The sequence below is a fragment of the Solanum pennellii genome, chromosome 9 (genome assembly GCF_001406875.1).
Source record: "Solanum pennellii chromosome 9, SPENNV200".
NCBI classification, from domain to species: Eukaryota; Viridiplantae; Streptophyta; class Magnoliopsida; order Solanales; family Solanaceae; genus Solanum; species Solanum pennellii.
In genome coordinates, this window is record NC_028645.1 from 76877804 (window position 1) to 76899418 (window position 21615).

General features: G+C 35.2%; 1 protein-coding gene across 7 annotated transcripts; it reads right to left on the reverse strand.

Annotated features, from left to right (window-relative positions):
• Nucleotides 1-5575: 5575 nt before the first annotated feature.
• On the reverse strand, nucleotides 5576-21008 carry LOC107031119 (probable inactive histone-lysine N-methyltransferase SUVR1). Of its 7 annotated transcripts, none has more exons than XM_015232347.2 (11): nucleotides 20884-20984; nucleotides 18792-18850; nucleotides 17526-17750; nucleotides 17351-17383; nucleotides 16776-17241; nucleotides 14998-16379; nucleotides 14579-14844; nucleotides 13901-13967; nucleotides 13752-13802; nucleotides 11578-11674; nucleotides 5576-5952 (listed from the first exon to the last, which is right to left on the reverse strand). In XM_015232347.2, the coding sequence occupies exons 3-11, from the start codon at nucleotides 17706-17708 to the stop codon at nucleotides 5933-5935; spliced, it is 2565 nt and encodes an 854-aa protein (XP_015087833.1). In that variant the 5' UTR covers nucleotides 17709-17750; nucleotides 18792-18850; nucleotides 20884-20984; the 3' UTR covers nucleotides 5576-5932. The 7 variants fall into 7 exon arrangements, 6 of the variants coding, with proteins under 6 accessions (XP_015087833.1, XP_015087829.1, XP_015087831.1 ...); XM_015232343.2 differs by having other exon boundaries at nucleotides 17339-17383; XM_015232345.2 differs by having other exon boundaries at nucleotides 17339-17383; nucleotides 20859-20964.
• Between the last annotated feature and the right edge of the window lie 607 nt (nucleotides 21009-21615).

A 21615-nucleotide genomic window follows, 5' to 3' on the forward strand; every position in this document is an offset into this window, starting at 1 on the left:
GTTAATCTTATTGCTATTTTTTGTGGGGAAAGAGGTTGTCAATAATAGATTTTTGGCTCAAAAGAAGTGCAACCAAAACAAAATTGGAAGAAAAATAAGGACAACGAAAAATAGAAAGATAGACAACACAAATGGAACAATGGATAGTAATTAAAATTGAAGAATAAGATATATGTCAATATTAAATAATACTCCTAAAGAAGTAAGGAAATATTTGGACAGACTATCTATCCTTTACCCTAGTTTTCAATCTCCGCACCTCTAAATTAAATATAAAATAAATCGATAGTTATCTCGAAAATAGAAAAAAGTGTATATCATAGAAGGAAGGAGCCCACTTTAATAAAAGGGCAAAATCTTAAGCTTTTATAATAGGAAAAAGAACATTTGTAGTCCAAAAACGGAAACTGTTTACAATCGGCTTTTCCTTACTTTCAATTCCTATTTTTAACTATTAATTCGAATTTACTACTTAATACCAGCAAAGTATATATATAATCTAATTGTATCAAAGAGGAGGAATCAGTCCTTCAGTAAAAACACTATTCAGATATTATCCCACCCTTATTTGTTGACACATCCACATAAATCGGATATAATAAAATGTTTGTTTACATGCGCTTCCACGTATTGATTGGACCCTAAAACTCTAAAATTTCCCTTAATCTTTTCATTTTCCTCTTTCTTTCTCTAAACTTTATCCATTTTTCTATCGGACTAAATTCACCCCATTCTCTTCATGATATGAAATTTCATTCCATTCAGGTAGGAGATGAGTGGGTTTACTTTGGTTACCTTATGATTGTATCATGGTGGGGTGTTAGATTTAACAAGTGGACAATCAATATATAAGGGTGGGCACTAGTTAAATATAAAGCCCCACACGATACCATCTTAAGGTAACCAAAGTAAACCCACTCATCTCCTACTTGAATGGAATGAAAGAACAGAGAACAATTAAACTACACATTGAACATTAAACACGCACACACTAGGTAAATATGAAAATATTATCGTTATAACTAAATGATCACGAAAATTGTAAACTTACTACGCCATAGTATCATTACGAACAAATATAACATTAAACGAGAAAGAAAACACCATATGGTTAACAATATGAAGATAATATGGTATAAATAGTATCATTACGAACATATATAACATTAAACGAGAAATAAAACACCACATGGCTAACAATATGAAGATAATATGGTATAAATAGTATTATTACGAACATATATAACATTAAACAAGGAAAAAAACACCATATGGTTAACAATATGAAGATAATATGGTATAAATTTAACAATGGAATGCTATAATACTAAAACCCAATTATTGCTCTTCATTTTTTTGGTTCAATTTCATAACCCTAATCAAACACAATCATCATTATCGTTCAAAATCGCTAGTAAAGAACTTAAAAAAACTAACCTTTACTCACATAAATAGGTGAATAACTGGTAAACAAACCTTCCACAACCCTCCCAACAAACTTCGATTGGAACGAAACCTCAGATCATGAAGAGAATAGGGTGAATTTGGTCTGATAAAAAAAAGGTTAGGGTTTAGAGAAAAAAAGAGGAAAATGAAAAGATTACAGGAAAATTAGAGCTTTGGGGTCCTGCTAATACATGGCAGCGCGTGTAAACAAACATTTTATTATATTTGGTTTATGCGGGCATGTCAACATATAAGGGTGAGATAATATGTACAAAAATGTTTGAGGGGGGGGGGGAGAAGGGGAGGGAATAGGACCCCCGTAAAGTATGAGCGTGTAGTTGAGAATCCGGCTATAAGTTGGGGGGCTTATGGCCATTTTCTCTATATAAAAAAAAACATATTACGACTGAGATACTTAGATATAATCTCACCCTTAAACACACAATTCCAAAACTTACGACCAAGATTTCTTGGAGTTCTCGATGTTCTCATTTTACAATACTCTTTCCATTTACAAACATCTGATTCAATTGAATATACAAACTTTCAGAATGGTTTGAGACATAACTATCAAATTTCAAAATCAAAATATAAAGTATAAAAAAGTAGAAGTTAATGAAAGATTGTCGAGTGAAAGAGATATAGTTCATGTGAGAAAGAAAGAGATATAAATTCATGTGAGAAAGAAAGGGATATAGTTCACGTGAGGAAGAAAGAAATATAGGTCACATGATAATGAAAGATATATAAAGGAAGAAATAAAAGGAACTGTAGTTCGCCCATTTGTGTGCGAACTACCTTTAAAGTTGGTGTGATATTATTTTAGATGAAATGAGAGTTAACGGGGATGACGGGATTAAGGGATATTAGTTATAGTTCACCCATATGAGCAAACTATCCGTTTTAGTATGTTTTTACCGAGGGTCATTTTTGGTGTTTGGGGTTCAAAAAGTGTTTGTTTTGATGACATCAAAGAGGAAGAGACAGTGTCTCAGTGAAAGATTGTTCAATTACTGTTTGATACTACCAGAGTATATTGATACCATTAATAATGGTTGAGTGAATAGAACAAGGGGCAATAAGGTGAATAGTTTGGGTTGTTAATTCAATTTTAGATAAATACTTTGCCATCTATATATGTTGTGTATAATGCATTTATTTTCTTTTATCAAGTCACGTCTTTATTTGCTTTTCAAAGAAAGGATAGATAGATGCTTCTCAATTTTGGTTAATTTCTTTCTCTCTTAATACTTTAGAGTTTGTAATGATATTAAAGTGATGTTTGTGTTTTAGGTTGCTCTAATCATAAAGAGTTGAGCACAATGAAATTCTCCTCATCTTTTTGTGCTGTGAGTGTTTGTCTGGTAGATACAAAAAGGTGCCTCCATACCTTTCAGAATATATGCTTTGCTATTTGTTTATTATCTGCTTGATGAACTTTAAATTTGGCTCTTGCAGGATTATGGTATTGATTTTGATGATCTTGAACATCCAGTAAAAGCTTTTAGCTGCCATTGCAATAGCAAGTTCTGCCGAAATATGAAACGTCCAAGCCGTAAGTAATGTTGGAAATCATCTCCTAGTTTTTATGGTTGGACTTTTTGAAAATTGCCGTACTAAATTGTAAACTTGCCCAAATTCTCAAAAAGAAAACATGAGTTATGCCAATCTGCAACTATTGGATCCAAAGAAGACAATTTTTTTTTAGTATGTTTACAGTTTCTTAATGTATGTTGGTAATTCTGCCATCCGAACAGATATTACCAATGGAATTGGTGTTATGGCTTGTCACTGGATTCCTGAAAGAAAATGCAGGATCAATAACTTTGTTGGTTCATTAATTTTCAGCAGATTCCTATAAGGAAAATGCAGGGTCCGTAACATTGTTTGTTCGTTAAGTTTCAGTAGATTCCTAGAAGGAATTGCAGAATCAGTAATTTCATTAATGTTTACCGGTCAACAACAACAATATACCTAGTGTAATCACATAAGGTGGAGTCAATTGAGGGTAGAGTGCACACACCTTACCTCTACTTCAGAGGTAGAGAGGTTGTTTCCTATACACCCTTGGCTCAAGACAAAAATAGTCTACAAAAAAACGTAATGGAAGTATAAGGGACAACAAATAATAACAAAAACAACATATAGTAGTAGAATAGTATGGATGAACTATTATCTACTAATCTTCTACCCTAATTTGTCTCCTCCTAGTGTTGTCTGAGGCACGCTTAAGCCTTGAAGCGAAGCTCAAAGCGCGTTGAGCGCTTTGCCACACTTAATGTGCTCATTAATGATGTAAGTCATATTTTCCTTACGAGTAAGTCTTTTTAGGCAACACTAAACCATTGATATTTCACTATAGTATTATTATTATTATTATTTTCCGTAGAACACAAAGACAATAGATCAATTTTCTTGTTATGTTATTCCAAGAATAAGAGCTACTTGTAGGTGTACAATTGAATATACAAACTTTCAGAATAGTTGAGACATAACAATCAAATTTTAAAAAATCAAAATATAAAGTATAAAAAAGTAGTAGACTAATAAAAGATTGTGGAGTAAAAGAGATATAGTTCAGGTGAGAAAGAAAGAGATATAAATTCATGTGAGAAAGAAAGAGATATAGTTCACGTAAGAAAAAAAGAGAGATAGTTCACGTGAAGAAGAAAGAAATATGTCACATGAAAAAGAAAGATATATAAAGGAAGAAATAAAAGAAACTGTAGTTCGCCCATTTGTGAACGAACTACCTTTAAAGTTGGTGTAGTATTATTTTGGTTGAAATGGGAGTTAACGTGGATTACGGAGTTGAGGGATGTTTGTTATAGTTCACCCCTATGAGCAAACTATCCGTTTTTGGTGTTTGGAGTACAAAAAATGTCCGTTTTGGTGCCGAACTCGTCCGATGGCATCAAGGAGGAAGAGACAGTGTCTAAGTGAAAAATATTCAATTACTGTTTGATACTACCAAAGTATACTGGTACCATCAACAATAAGTCAGTGAATCCAAAAAGGGGCAATCAGGTGAATAGTTTGGGTTGTGGATCCTAGATAAATACTTTGCCTAATGGGTCCAATTTGTGTATTTTAGGTTAATTTTATCAATCGTTATGTTTTTTAACTAAAAAATTATACTCATCGTTGAGTTTTTGGCTTAAATATGTCATCCAATTAGTAAATAGCTCAAATATACCTTCATACCGGCAATTACATAAAACAAAATGATTCAACTGTTTAAACTATTGAAAATAAGATTGTTTTGCCCAACTGTTTGAAATAAGATTGTTTTGCCCTCTTTTTGAAGTTCAAATATTCTTACTTGTAAGACTTAATCCAAAACTTAAAAGATAATGAAATTAATTTGACTATTTCAAATGATTTTTTTATATTGTCATTTTTACATTTTACATGAAAATTTATACGTAAATTAATTTTCCAACTAAACATTTTTTTATTGTTTTCTTTCAAAACCATTATACTTGCAGCCCTTGACAAAAACTTGGGATTACTTAAAATTACAATAAGTAATATAACATACCAATGTATAATTGAACCTGATTTCTTTTATAGCATTCTTAAAGTAAGTAAACAAACTCATTATTATCAATGTAGAAAAATAAATTTTAAATAGTAAGAAACATATATGATATCACTTTAAGAAATAAAAAAAGAACCAAAAGAAAGAAAGTCATGTCATCACTTTTAATTGATGAATGAAAAATGTTTTTACCACCTTTATATGTTATTAATGGCAACACTGACCTACTTCAAATGGTTGAAAGACAAAATTGACCCATTTTTTCTTATGTAGGAGCAAATTGTTTTTGAGCTATTTTGCTAGTTGAGCATTCTCTCTTTAGCCAAAAACACAACGATGAGCACATTCTTGAGCAAAAAACATAACGGAGAATAATATTTGACCTATTCAGGTAACAAACATTTATAGACAGGCTACATTTACGATTCATACCTGGGTAGGAGCAGGTCAGCAGCATCCATCTTCACCAGTAAACAATAGAATATATAGTGAAAACATTTTGAGTTCTTGTCCAGAAAATATAGTGAATTTCATTTCGACTTCAAATGAAACAAAATGGGCAGATAAAGAGCTTAATGAGAGAAGACATGAGAAAAAAAAGTTGCAGAAAAGGCCTAGTCTTCAATATGCTAACATCAGGCCATAAGACAAAAGGCCAAGTATTCTGGCATTAGTCCTATGGACCAAAACATCATTATATACAACCAAAATGCAGCTAATCCAGCTCTGAGTCACATCCTTGAAACTTCTATACAAAAATTGCGCTTTGATAGTGCCATTTAAACAACTATAAACACCGTTTAACACTGCATATGCACATCGGGCTATAACCCTTCAGAGATACAAAACATCACCTTAACTTAGTTCAAATAAAACAGCTTCGTGAACCGCCCAAAATCAGGAACGTGGCAAAAAAATACTTGGAGAAGATCACCATCTCAGGCTCTACCTTCTTGATCTAGATCCTACAGGTAGCAGCATACAAAGTGACTAATGGAACCAAATCTTAGCACAACATTCATGACTTCTAAGTATGAGTTAAGGCACAAACTCATGAAAAGTGATTGAGAGGATTATCAACCAGACCTTCAGTCTTTTTTTTTCCATTTTAACAATAAAGAAAATGAAACTTGGGCCTAACTCCACCCCAAAATTAGCTCAAGAAGTGAGGATTGTCCAAGCTATATTAAAGATCCATCACATAAACAATCGATGTCCCCACAATGCATGAACATATCCACCCATCCCGTAACAAACTTGCAAATTAACAAAACCGGGCAACTTTCTATTGCGGAAAGCTGTGTCAAAAATCAAAGAAAATATTGCCTTGCTCATTTTTACATTTCAACACATCACTATGCATAAAGGGAAAACCCCATTTTTAATTTTGGGGTGCATTTCTCTCAACATAATCACCAATTTCTCTCTATAAAGAAATGAAAAGGTTTTATCTTTTGGTTTTGTGGGTAAAATTTATCACTCAATAACTTCACCTAGAGCTTTTAACTTGACTTTGGTGGATATACATCTCTCTCAACACTTCACTTCCTTTCTCTCTATAAGGAAAATAAATGTATTCATTGGTTTGGTTTGATGGGTATATCTGTCTCTAGATTTCACCTGATTTTCTCATTTAAAGAAAACATAAGTTGGATTTGTTTGGTTGTGGGATGTAATTCTCACTCTATTGAGTCTATACTTTCATACGCTTCCTCTTTTAGAAAAGTAAAATTATTTTTGGTGCACATAAAAATTTCACTCACCTTCCGTTATTTATTTTTATTTAATAAGAAAAACGAAAGTTCACTCATTTCTATCTATGGATGGAAAGGAAGCTTTTATTTTTATCTTTCTTTCTCAACCTTTCACTTGTAGAAAAGAACTTTTTATTGTTTTGTCATGTATTTTTCCTCTAAATAAGTTCACCTATGTTTTCACTATAAAGATCAAGAACCTTTTTAACTAAAAATATAATTAACTTATCGAAAGAGATACTAAAACACAAACTCTCTATAAAGAAAAGATTTTTGGTAAATTTAGATGTTTAAAGAACTACAAAAAGAACAAGGAAATAATTTTGAATTGGCCGAGGCCAGGGAGGAGGGGGGGGGGTTGGTTATGACCAGTTGGTTGTCCATTTTGACCCAAACCGTATTATTTTAGTCAAGCAGTTTAGGTTAAAAGCTACTCCAGTCCGGAAAAAAGATGGATTTTTTAGCAATTTTCAAGAGCAAACACAACCTCTATTTTCTCTCTAGGATTAGACAGACTATTAACTTCAAATTATCATTCCTTTGGTGGAGTTACAATTGCTAATGAAATAGCAAAGACCAACCATAGACATTAGAATAAATAATTAGAAACTAAATCATCAATCAAGCAGTTTTTTTTTGCCTTGGTCATGGATGTATTGACGCGACAAATTCAAGGTGAGGTGCCATGGTGTATATTATTTGCATTTTGCAGATGACACAACTTTTATTGACGAGACTCGTGACAGAGTTGACACTAAGTTGGAGGTTGAAGACAAACCTTGGAGTATAAAGGGTTCAAGTTGAGCTAGACGAACACAAGTATTTGAAGTGCATGTTCAGTGATATGACGCACGAGGCTGAGTGATATGACACTCAAGGCTGACGAGGAAGCGAGGTTTGATACACACGCCATCCAGAAGAGAGGTAGTCTCAAGTATCATGAAAGATTGATGAGGATGTCACTCACCATATTGGTGCAAAGTGGATGAACTAGAGGCTTGCATCCGAAGTCTTATATGATAAGAAGGTGCCACCACACTTAAAGACAAGCTCTACAAGTGGTGGTTAACCATTATGGTGCATGGGGTGGAGTGTTGGCCAGTCAAAAACTCTCACATCTGACAATGGAAGTGGTGGAGATGAAGATACTTTGATGGATGTGTGGGTCTACTAGGAGAGGTAGGATTAAAAATGAGGATATTTGAGATAAGGTGGAAGTAACTTTGGTAAAAGACAAGATGCGCGAAGCGAGGTTGAATTGGTCCGAGTATGTGATGAGGAGATGCACGGATTCTCCAATGCAGAGGGGCTATGAATGGATTTAGAAGAGGTGATTAGATAGGACATGACACAATGACAGCTTACGAGGACATGACCTTAGATAGGAAGGTGTGGAGGACACAATGTTATCAAAAGCGAAAAGCATAGGAAAACTTTAAGGTCCATTGGAGCTTTAAGCGTGAAGCGCATATAAAGAGTGGAATTTAATGAAAAAAGACGCAAATGGAGAAAAAATACAAATATATATATTTAGTCCAAGACTAGTTATTATAAAACATCATATCATCATATAATATTAAAAGTGGAAAGCTTCAAAGTGCGAAGTTGGATTACTATTTTACCCCTATAATAAATCAAAATAACCATCTTATTTAATTAAATAATAAATTTTAAGTACACTAGGTTGGATTACATATTCAAGTGAGGAAATAAGAAGTTGCATGTTAAAACTAATTAGTTGTAATTCTTTTTTTCATCCGTTTTAGTTACTTACCCTTAATCCCTATCTTATATAGTTAATGCTAATAATACCTTTTGCAACCTCTTGAAATTCCTAAAAAAAAAAATCCACAAGTTCTTGCCTTATTTAAATTTAAGCTAAATGTTAATAATTTCACTTATAGCCTCTTCAAAATTTGTAGAGACACTCGCAATGTTTTTGGTTGCTTTAGTTAATGTTATGAATACCATTTACAACCTTCCAAAAATTTGTAAATGTAAAGAACTTATGGCATTGTAGTCGTTTTTGGCCCAATGTTTTCCTTCATCAATCCAACACAATCAAGGATGATTTTATATTTCCTTTAGTCATTAAACATCTTATATGAATAGACATCAAGCATATGCCTGACCCTCACCATTGGATGAAACAAACTTAGCAGGTATGCCTCTTCCACTTACATTTTGTTTTGTTACTTACAACTTAAAATTCTCACATATATCATACTCCCTCTATCCCATTTCATGTGACACCCTTTCCTTTTTAGCTTGTCCCAAAAAAAAATGTCACCTTACTAGAAATAATCTAACTTTATGATCACTTATCTCCTGCATAGTTGTTTGGTTGGCTCTCTAGACTATGTGACTATCCCTAAAACAGTAAAGAAACCTTGAATCATTCTGGATGGCATAATGCAATGCTTGAAGAGATGCATGCTCTACATCTAATGGTTCTATTGCAAGACGAAGGTTAGACTTGTGGCTAAAGGTTATGCTCAGACTTAAAGGGTAGATTATTTTGATACTTTCTCCCTTTTAGCTAAGCTCACCTCTATTCGTTGGTTTATTTCCTTAGTTGCTTCTCAACATTGGCCTTTACATCAACTGGATATCAAGAATGTTTTCCTTCATGGTGATCTCCATGAAGAGGTGTATATGGAGCAACCACTTGGGTTTGTTGCTCAGGGGGAGTATGGAAAAGTTTGTCAGCTAAGAAAATCCCTATATGGTCTAAAGCAGAGTCATCTTGCATTGTTTGGAAAATTTACGGATGTAGTTCAAGAATTTTGGTTAAAGAAGAGCAAATGTGATCACTCAGCCTTTTACAGACAATCAATAGCTGATATTATTCTTCTAATTGTCTATGTTGACGATATTCTGATTAAAGGAGATGATTGTACTGCAATTTCTTCTCTCAAGCAGTTTGCAATTTCTACATGCCAAGTTTACTTGAGACAACTGAAATACTTCTTAGGTGTAAAAGTAGTTAGAAGCAAGAAAGGGATTTTCTTATCTCGAAGAAAGTATGTGCTTGAGCTACTTGCAAAAACGGGTAAGTTGGGAGCAAACTATGGGGCACAACAATGGCTCCTAATGCACATCTTACAAAGGATGATGCTGACCCTTTTGATAACCTAGATAGTTACAGAAGGTCAGTTGGGAAACTAAACTACTCATCCAGATATTGCCTATGCAGTCAGTATCGTTAGTCAATTCATGTTTTTACCAACAGTCAAACATTGGGCTATCTTAAAAACAAATTCTATGTATTTTGAAAGGAGCCCTTGGCCTTGCATATTGTAGAGGGACCACAGACATACTAGTGTTGAATGTTTTGCAAGTGCAAATTGGGCAGGATCAAGAATTGATACACTAGCTATTGCATCTTTGTTGGTGGAAATCTAGTATCTTGGAGGAGTATTAAACAAAATGTTGTATCTCGATCTAGTGCAAAGTCCGAGTATAGAGCTATCGCTCAGTCCACATGTGAAATATTATGGATACAACACCTCTTAGCTGAGGTTGGTTTGAATCCTTCTTTTCCAGCAAAACTTTGATGTGATAATCAGGTTGCTCTACACATTGCCTTAAATCAAGTGTATCATGAACGGACAAAACATATTGAGGTTGATTGTCACTTTATCCTGTGAAGATTGAAGAGAACGTGATTTCTACAAACTAAGGGAAGACGGGAGAGCAATTGGGTGATGTATTCACGAAGGTTTTGAATGGAGATCGGGTGGAATATATTTGTAACAAGTTGGGCAATGATTAATATCTATGCTCCAACTTGAGGGGGAGTGTTACAAAATGTACATAATCATATCTACTCATAATATTTATATCATAATTATAGGTAGATATCTTTAGGGATCGTAGATTTATTTGGGGATATTTTCAGATTTTATTTCCTTATATAGATTTACTTGTACACGTAAAAGTAGCTCTTATTCTTGGAATAATATAACAAGGAAATTGGTATATTGTCTTTGTGTTCTACGGAAAATAATAATAATTAGTATTATAATAATAATATAGTGAAATATCAATGGTTTAGTTTTGCTTAAAAAGGCTTGCTCGTAAGGAAAATATGACTTACTGCATTGATGAGCACATTAAATATGGCAAAGCGCTCAACGCGCTTTGAGCTTCGCTTCAAGGCTTAACCGTGCCTCAGACAACACTAGGAGGACACAGATTAGGGTAGAAGATTAGTAGATAATAGTACATCCATACGATTCTACTACTATATGTTGTTTTGGTTATTATTTGTTGTCCCTTATACTTCCATTACGGCTTTTTTTAGACTATTTTGTCTTGAGCCAAGGGTCTATAGGAAACAGCCTCTCTACCTCTGAGTAGAGGTAAGGTGTGTGCACTCTACCCTCAACTGACTCCACCTTATGTGATTACACTAGGTATATTGGTTTTGTTGACTGGTAAACATTAATGAAATTACTGATTCTACGATTCCTTCTACGAATCTTCTGAAACTTAACGAACAAACATTGTTACGGACCCTGCATTTTCCTTCTAGGAATCTGCTAAAACTTAAATGAACCAACAAAGTTATTGATCCTACATTTTCTTTCAGGAATCCAGTGACAAGCCATAACACCAATTCCATTGGTAATATCTGTTCGGATGGCAGAATTACCAACTTACATTAAGAAACTGTAAACACACTAAAAAAATTGTCTTCTTTGGATTCAATAGTTGCAGATTGGCACAATTCATGTTTTTTTTTTGAGAATTTGGGCAAGTTTACAACTTATTACGACAATTTTCAAAAAGTCCAACCATAAAAACTAGGAGATCATTCCCAACATTACTTACGGCTTGGACGTTTCATATTTCGGCAGAACTTGCTACCGCAATGGCAGCTAAATGCTTTTACTGGATGTTCAAGATCATCAAAATCAATACCATAATCCTGCAAGAGCCAAATGTAAAGTTCATCAAGCAGATAATAAACAAATAGCAAAGCATATAATCTGAATGGTATGGATGCATCAGGCAAGCACCTTTTTGTATCTACCAGGCAAACACTCACGGCACAAAAAGAGTACACGTTGAAATGGTGAACCACCATTAGTTACTAATATTCATGTCATAATGGAGTAGTCAGTCATCCCCACTCCTTGGAGCAACAATTTCTGTATTCTTGACTCACTTCAATTGGTAAGTTTGAGCATTTTCAAATTATTGCTTATGTTTTCTATCAATGTTATCAACAAAAATTTCATCTAATTATGCTGCTTCTTGGCATATTTAGGACATAGCTCAGTGTTATTGACTATTGCAATATTAAAACACAGAAAGTTGACATTTTGAATTAACTCTCAAAATCAGGGGCCTAAATATGATTTCACTCCATTAACGATCTACATACGTAATCATAATTCCCGAGTAAAGAGGAGACTTTCATTGTGCTCAACTCTTTATGATTATAGCAACCTAAAACACAAACGTCACTTTCATATCTTCAAGATATATCACATCATTACAAGCTCTAAAGTATTGAGAGAGAAATTAACCAAAATTGAGAAGCATCTACCTATCCTTTCTTTGAAAAGCAAATAAAGACGTGACTTGATAAAAGAAAATATATGTGTTATACACAACATATATAGATGGGTTTTTCTAACCTGCTGCATAGCATCATTTCCTTTTTTTAATTCTAAATGCAACCCTGCGAACACACCTTGATAGGAGGGTCTTTATTGTCTTTTTAACCAGAACTCTAAACCCAATTATCCTTTCCCTCTTTTCTTCTCACCCCCCTCAATTGTAACCCAACTCTGGTTGAATGACAAGGATATCGGTTGATGCCGTACTGCGGACTTGCCATCGATGATGGAATCAAGCCTGCCAATAGTGGCCCTTGTTGTACCAGTCCCTAAATAGTTTTTACCCAAAATCTAAACTCACCTGATCTCTGCTTCATAAATTTTGCTTGAAACATGTCTCCCTTGGATAATATCCCCAAATTTTCTTTCTAGAGTACTGCATCATCCATTTCTTTTTTCCTTCAATGAGTATACCCAAGAAATATATTTGAACTAAACAATCTTTTCTTGAATGAAAACAACTGGAGAAAAAAACTTAGGGGATGTATTCTTAAATGTGATCTTAAAGTTGATATAATAGAAAAGTAACATTTGCCAACAAACCAGGAAACAAATTCTCAAACTCTATTGATTGAGAAAAGGAGGAGAAAGAGGGGGGGGGGGGTCAAGTTGATACCACAGAAAAGTTACATTTGCCAACAAACCAGGAAGCCAAATTCTCAAACTCTGCTGAATTGAAAGAAGGAAATTCTGAAATGACCAAGAAGCCTTCTCGATGAATATTTATGTAAACTAAAATGCGAGTACAATGTTGACCTACTATAGCATGTAGTAGGTTAGCAAGGCCCTATAAACATACAAATTCCATTAATTTTGTTTTCCTATTTGTTTTAGTGGGGTAGGACACAGGGTTTTAGGCATAATTTTTTCTTTGATTTAAAAACTCGTTCAGTCATTTCTGCCTAAAGCCTTATCAAGTCACTCTTTTAGTTTTTTATACCTTGTTAGGTGGACAAGCTACTTCAGCACAAATGGCTGCTGTTTTTATGGACATTAGCTGCACAATACTAAAATAGGGCCTCCTCCAAACTCTCAAGTCTAGGGGCCAACAAAATATATATGTAACAAAAGTCTGTCGAGAAAAAATGTGGCTTTTTCCAATGAAATGAAAATTGGATTCATGTAACAGGAGAAAGATTTCCCATTTCTTAGTCAGGGAGATATGTGGCCATGAAAGAGTGATTAAGAGGAAGAGAATTGTCTGCGCGACATAGGCTCAATGTAAATGGAATTGTCAGCACACTGATCAGAAAACACATAAAAGTTGCTCCGAAGCAAACCAGACCAGTGTACTTATAGCGGTAAATCAAAGAGCAACAAAACAAGCGCACATTGATACAATGAACCTGAGCATGTGACAATGAAATAAAGCCTACTCACCCAAGTGAGCTCCTCCATTGCCTTAATCTTTCTTGTAGTGAAAAAAGCAAGCTGCAAGAAGCAATCATATGAAATTATCCAACAAAGCTATCAATGTGAAGGAATGGCTCTTGACGATAAAATGAAGTTAAAAGATCCAGGGAGCATACATGATAGTAGTGGTGTTCAGGAGTCTCTATTTCAACTGGTATTTCAACCAAATTTGAATCGAAGCATCTGGACCAGAACAACAATTAAAAAAGTAAATGCATCAACATATGTTCCCGACATCTATGTATCATTAAACATCATCCAAATACAAAATGCATGGATCTCTTTGCCCTCTTTCTTTATGGTTTATTTGTACATTTTTGTTTTTGAATATTCTTAAATGACAAGGATGCAAATTGCCAGGCACAGTCTCTCCGGTCTGCCAAAGGCGAAGTAGTTAAAGGAGCTAAACGTGGGAATGTAAGAAAAGAAGCATGAAATGAGCAGAATTTATTTATAAAACAGGATGTGGATGTTTAATGGGAAGGATATTGAACAGTTGACACTCAATAGTGGGCTTTACTTGACGTGCAATATGAATTATCAATTTTTGGTTTTTTGTTAATTGTGAAAAAGGAAGTTGCATGAATTTGAAAAGTAAGGGAAAAATACAGAAGTTTCAAAGATGCACTGAAATCTAGTTCAAAGTCAAGTAGGAGACTTACCTGAGGGCAAGTGCACAGAAATTTAGACCCAAATTCAATCAGATTGCTGTTGTTGTTTTTAATGACTAAGCCCACCCAAGCTGGAGAGATACAGAAAAAGATAAAACTTGGGATCCATCTTCACGAACTTACCTGTGATTGATGAACCTGGCAACATTCCCATAAAATGTAGCATCCAAACAAAGAGCCTCTTCATCCTTTAGGACACCCTCTGAACCCCAGTCAGCATCCAGCTGGGCTGGATAAGAATGTTCCTCCCCATTGGGGCTCCGTGCAACACGATCAAAGAGTTCTGTGTTGGTCAGAACCTCTCCAACATATTCACAGACAAAAGCACCTCGGGGAAGGTCTTCAAGGGTCCGCAAGCCCCATCCTTTCCCTTCCGGAGTCATAAAGACCTGAAAGAAGAGGAACAAGCATAGAGCAAGTTAATAGTGGAAACCCAACTATGGTTTTGGAAGGAGCTTGTGGAACTCAAAGGACGAGCACAGTAGCAGTTAAAAACTATTATGAACGTGATAAAAAACAAAAGCAACATAAACATGTCGTACCTGTAACTTATGGCTTATACCTCGCTGTACTACACGGTTGCCACATTGTTTAGTACAGCCACATTTCCACCAACACTCTTTTATGAAGTTTCTCACCAGATGACCTTTACAAGCTTCTATAATGTCCTCATTTTTTGATCTTTCCAATGGGCACACTTTGCAAAATAACTGGCAGTGTTTCTTGGGGTCACGATTCATGGAAATACATTCTTTAAGAAACTCTTCTTTAATAAGACCTTCCTTTGTGTAGGCAAAATCACCGCCGGTTATGTGTGCACAAGCACAAGGTGTGGACAATGATAAACAATCACCAGAGCAAGTTGAACAACTATTATCATCTCCAATACGAGCCAGAGAAAAGTTTACATATGCATTCTGGAAAACCACATTGGAAGCTATGTAGTGAAATGATGGTGGCTGATTGCTATTAACTTCATTCACCAAAGAAATTACAACATTTTCTTGCCCCTTGGTTATATCAATGACTTCAACAGACACAACATCACGTGGAGTCGCTTCACACGAAACCATCTCCTCAAGACGACTCTGACTTGTATCTGGAGCAATACCACAGTTGCTTGTTGATGCTGTATGATCAGCTTGAGTGCTGTCTCCACCAAAATAAGAATTGAGATGGGGTATCTCTGGTTGAGCTTCCCCAGCACCAAGATTAGAGTTCAGCAACTCATTTAAGGAATCAAAAGAACCTATTTCACCTAGAATTAATCCACATGGAGCGTCCATACTCCATGGATTAGTCTGCTCAATACCATTCTGATCAATTCCTGTAGTACTACCACAGTTGCCCATTGATGCAATCTGACCAGCTTGAATGCAATCTTCACCAATGCGAGGAGGAGAGCGTGGGGGTATCTTTGGTTGAGCATCCCCAGCATCAATTTCAAAATTCATACCTTCATTTAAGGAATCAACGGTCATACTTCTCGAGCCAAAATCATTTTCTGCAGCAACATCTGTGGTTGATTGCAGTTCAGGACTATGTTGCGTTCCCAGTTCCAAAACACACTCACACATGTCTTTCATCAGCTTCATCAGAGAAAAGTTAGGGACCATAATTCTGTATGATTTAAGACATTTAAGCTCCACCATCCTCAGAACTGATTCTACACTCGGCATATGGAAATCTGATGATCTACAAAGAGCTGGGTCACAGCTAATAGAGATTTTTACCTCTCCAGATGGTGAGAAGGCAATATCTCCATCAACGTGACATCTATCCTGGACTTCTATCAGCTCACGACTGGTTGTCATTACATTCAATGAAGTCATAATGCCTGAATCCCTTACACTTCTTAGGTCTATCGCTGAAGGTTCAGACCTTGAGGTGTTACCACTTGAAGTATCTCCCTTGTTTGACGGCTCTGCAGAATCAAAACAAAGCCATTTAGAAGGGAAAACTTTGTAGATGTTCCCAGAAAATGAATATCACAGACCAAGGAAGGTACAATAGTTTATGAACTGTGTAGCTTAATTTATGCACAATGATCAAGATCCCACGCAGAGATCCACCAAGATGTCAAAGTTTAAATTTGTAATCTCCATAGCTTCTATAAGCCAAGAACTATCCAAATATATTGGTATACTTCCAGAATACGAAATGGGTAAACTATGTAAACCAATCTAGTTATATCTTGTATTCATTCCTAACTCCAGCATAGAGAAACAAAATTGTATATTGGCCAAGGAAGATTTTGTAACCAAGAAAAATAATTTGTGACACGATAAATATCAACATTTGGCCATCCAAGATTAAATACCTGGGTGAATAACAGCAATAGGAACCTCAAACTGTGGCATATCATCAGTATATGGTTCATCCTTAGGCTTGATTAAAGCAAGGGATCCCGACATCTTCTGTTTAGAGGACAATTCTCCACCTGGTTCTGTCTTTGGCTCTTTGAGTTTTGATGCATGGGAAGATTTAGCAGAAACCGAACTCTGACCCCTGGACGTGATTGGAGATGTTTGAGTTTCGTTCAACCTGAGATTTTTCCTAACAGAATTAGGATTTGCTTCCCCTTGTAATTGGTTCTGATAACGAGGTCTAGATAATTCACCTTCCTCCTCCCGCCTAGGCCTTTTAAGAGAAGTCCCGACACTAGAATTGTTAGAGGAAGGTGAAGCTTGACCTTCTTGAAATCTTAATCGCAATCTCTTTAATGGTCTTTCAGGCTCCTCGTACACTGCTTCTTCCTCTAAAACTTCCTCTCGCTGCACGAGCGACTAAGGGACCAATAAAGTACAACGGAAGTGGGTAAGGAAAAAAAACAGATCCTATAGAAATTACAGGGAGACTTAGATTGAACACATGAAAACATACCAAAGCACGTACTTCGTTATTTTCAGGCTGCTTATGTTCTGCCACCTGCAATAGGATGTCAATCAAGAGAATTCAGACTCCATTGAGCACATTTAATATTTTCTAAGGAAAGAAGAAAAATGAAGCTCTGACTTGACCAGAAAAATGAGAGAAAGAAAAGCGAAAAAAAAAGATGGACTGGTTGAACCTCTGCATCCTCGTTTTCAAATATAGCATCTGCAAGTGCTCTATAATTTTCCTCTTCAATAAGCTCCCAATTTTTGTCATATAGTTTTAGAAGGCTCTTCAAGATTGGCTTCACCTTTTCCTCAGAGATGCCAATACTTTTCATAGCACGAAATGCCTTTTTTACTCTTGGATTGACCGGCATTTTTTAGTGGATTTAATGCCGACCTCCAAATTACTCTTGAGCCTACAAAAACCAGAGTATATATGAGAAAGAATCAGAGACAGAACTTGAACAAGGCTTTCAGTCATATGTAGATGAGGATGTTGCATGATATGACAAATAACTAATACCCTCTCTTTTGGCCATGGTGATCAGCCTGCCTTTTGAAACCCCCCCCCCCCAAAAAAAAAAATCCACCCACCCCTCTCCACAAGGACCGCAACCCAGAAAGGAAGGGAAAAGGGGGTAAGGATACTAGGAAATATTATCTCAAGTGTGAGCTTAAAACATGGAGATTTATTGCTTTACCACCCACACAGGAGCATCTCTCTGTTGTGAGCATATTCTAAAGCTTTACCATAAATGAGTATATTGTACATCTAAGACTACTCAAAGGCCAAAACAAGTTGTTTATTTAACCTAGGGAAATCTCATCTATCCTAGCCTTGGTGGACAGAGCTACTAGTACCTATTGTTGGTGGGAGGTACCACATATCCCGTGGTCTCAAGTTCAAATCCTAGCGGAGACTAAAACACTAGTTGATTCTTCCTATTTATCCTAACCTTGACGGACAGAGTTATCTGATACATGTTGCTACGAGAGCTAGGAGGTGTAATTAGTCGAGTTGCACAAAAGCAACCCAAACACATCGAAAAATCACCTAGTTTTGTTGGCGATGATTCAATTCCCCATCTTGTAATTCCCTTTCCCATTTCCCCTTCCCCTACCCCCAATTTTATCTTTTTTACAAAAAAGGAAGGAACACCCAAAATGGACACATAATCATAAGCATTCCCAAATTAAATTGAAATTCAGTCAGTTCAAGGCAAACCAGTACTGGAAACATTGAAAGCATCCTTTTCTACTATAACAAGTTACAGAAATTTTTTTAAAAAATCACCAACAAACAGATGTCCGCAGATGAACCCTAACTCAGACAAACCACTAATGCAGAACTTCTAGCCAAAAAAAAATTGAACAACCCAATGAACAACAGATAACTGATTTCAGCTTGAAAAAAGGGAAAAAAAAGATCAAATGTAGGGCAGAGAAAGAGAACTTACAAGCATGAAACTGAGGGAGTCGGAGAGTCCGAAGAATGAGATTGAGACAGTCGATATACCTGAGATAGAGACTGAAAACTATTATAGAAAAGAAATAGGGCAGATGGGGGAGAGCGTGTAACCACGTGGCTGAATATTAGCGCGTATATAGGGAAACGCAAAGACCCATATAGATACTCAATTGCTATGTACTAGTAGCACTGCTACTACTGAGGAAATTACACTAGGCCCAGACGGTCAAGTGGCGCGTGGTGTCACGTATGACATGCATTTGATGATGTTGATTATGGTGATTGATGGAAAGAAATTGTTTGAGTGTCTAAGTACACAATTTAAATCCGTGCTTGAATTTGTTTGTTCTAGCTCAAACTAGACTATTTTTGAGAAATTATCGGTCCCGAATGGGAGAAAAATAATGCAGTTTGATCTTGTATAAAGTTAAATAAATATACGTATAATTATATGATATTATATATATAGGATATCATTTAAAATATTGTGTAGGATGTGAATTATTACATAAAATGTCAAGTAGGACTTATGTATCCATTTGTTCAACTCTTTACAAATTTAAGTGTCTATTGTGTTGTCACGAGTCAAATTTATCACCCAATTTTGAACTAAAAGACCGCGGAAGTGGATAAAAAATCAACAAATCACTTATTTGATTCAAAAAAAACTTCTAGTCTTAACATAATACAACTTGGCTTTGAAAACATTCGTAAATCATCCGTAAGAACTAGTCTAAACAAGTACAAAAGCTTCCAAGAGAATACAAATTATGAAAGGAAATAAAACACAACTCTTTCCAAGAAAAGATGAGTAGGGATTGTTGCATATCATCATCGACTTCACCTAAGAAACATTACACATCATGCAACCAAACTATGTCAAGTAGCACAACGAGAATAGGATCAATACAAATAATATATATTGATCGACATTGTTAGTCGATTAAAATTCACGACATAATAGCATGTAAATAATTAAAAGAAAACATAAGACTTGAACTATCCACCCTCGGTCTTTTAGCCACTGATTCCCATCACCTTGGATTCATACACTATATTACTAAGTTCACTCAAGGATTAATATGTGATAAATACAACACAAAATATATAAACTTGATCCACTCATAGAACCAACATATAGAGAAAACATATGTACCAAGTGTGGTACCCAATCTAGCAATCAATTAGAGGTGATGTTTGGTTCTTCGATTTAGTTTTATTAAACTTCGATTCGATTATTTGATTTTAGATTTTAGAAAAGTGTGCACCATATATCAAATAAAATTAATTCGATTCGATTCGATTTAGTTCGGTGATTTTAAATCGATTTTTGGGGCGAATAAAAAATAAAATGAGGACAAAACAAAAGTATAAGATACCTAAATTTAACAACATCGAACATTTATTGTGCTAACTAAAAGAATATATTATATATATATGTAACACTGAATCAAAAACTGAAATTAGAGAACTGAATTAGTTCAATTTGATAATTTTTTTATTTTTTCGATTTTTCAGTATTTATGTCTATCCCTACTATCAATAAACTTGTACCAGCATGGTGCCCTGGCTAACTAATAAGATATTTCCTATCAGAAATGGTAGCTGAGTTAAGTGAATATATGTTAAACATAATATCCGAGCCAACTAATTAGAGATATCATTTATCATGTGTGGTACATGTGCCAACCATTAGTATGTACCAGACGTGGTACCCGAGCTAATAACCAATAATCTCATAACGTAATCACTAAGCTAAGTGAATATATGCAATTGCATGATATTGACACAAGTTAATAACATTTCAGTTTATACTCTTTTACCTTCCTAACAATTAGTTATAACAGTAATACCAGTAAAGCAGTTAGCGAACACATATAACATCAATGGAAATCAAACAACCATCACCTACTCTAAAAGGCTCGTTCCATGACAGTTTTTCCCTCATAATCTGATTACCCACGATCAAAAGGTAATAATACCTATGAGGCTATCACTCATCAAAAGGTAAACATTAGCTAATCAAGTTCACAATCACCTCAACAAAAATTAATACCTCGTTGAATAAGATCAAGTAATACCTCGTTTCGACATCCCGGACGGTGTTGTTCTTCACGATCCCAAAAATCTGAAGAGAAAAATTGAAGCTACGGAGGCGTTAGGGTTTTATGTACAGCTAAATCTGTAAAATTGACTAGGGCTTTTTTAGTTCGATAACCACGGCAGCCAGTCCATAACACTGATGCTCGTTTGGCCCAGTGAGCCTGTCATGTGGCCCAATTCATTAGGCCTGCTATCTGGTTCTGAGCTTCGAGTTTTTTTCCGATAAAATTACATACTTAAGATAAATATGTGTTATGTATTTTAGATATTACATAACTAATAACTATGCTTTTGTAGAAAATATATCCTCTCTCTCAAACTCTTGCTTCGACACTCTTCTCCACCCTCTCCTTTTCTCACGTCTCTCCTCTTTCGTTTGCTTCTCGACTTCATTTCTCCCCTTTGATCTCATATCACTTTCTGTTTTATTTTTAGAGATAAAACTGATACAAAACAAGAGAGATATGGCGGGGACTTTTTTTTTCTTATTTCTTATCTTATATTTCCTACTCAAACTCTCAATATGCCTGAACGAGGGAGAGATACATTATTATATCAATCCTGTTCTGAAAGAGTATACAATGTATGATATAAATGTATACAATTGATACAAAGTAAATGCACAAGGAAAGACGTTGTTATGTTCGTTGATAGAACTTGATATAATTGTATTCGTTGATACAATTGTATTCATTTAATATAATTGTATT

Excerpts from the sequence above, each read along its gene's own strand:
- LOC107031119 (XM_015232346.2), bottom strand. The coding sequence starts at position 17,708 with ATGCCGGTCAATCCAAGAGTAAAAAAGGCATTTCGTGCTATGAAAAGT. Across the intron at positions 13,968-14,578 it reads GCCAGGTTCATCAATCACAG|ATGCTTCGATTCAAATTTGG; the intron begins GTAAGTTCGTGA and ends GTTCTGGTCCAG. Across the intron at positions 5,953-11,577 it reads AAATATGAAACGTCCAAGCC|GATCTAGATCAAGAAGGTAG; the intron begins GTAAGTAATGTT and ends TGCTACCTGTAG.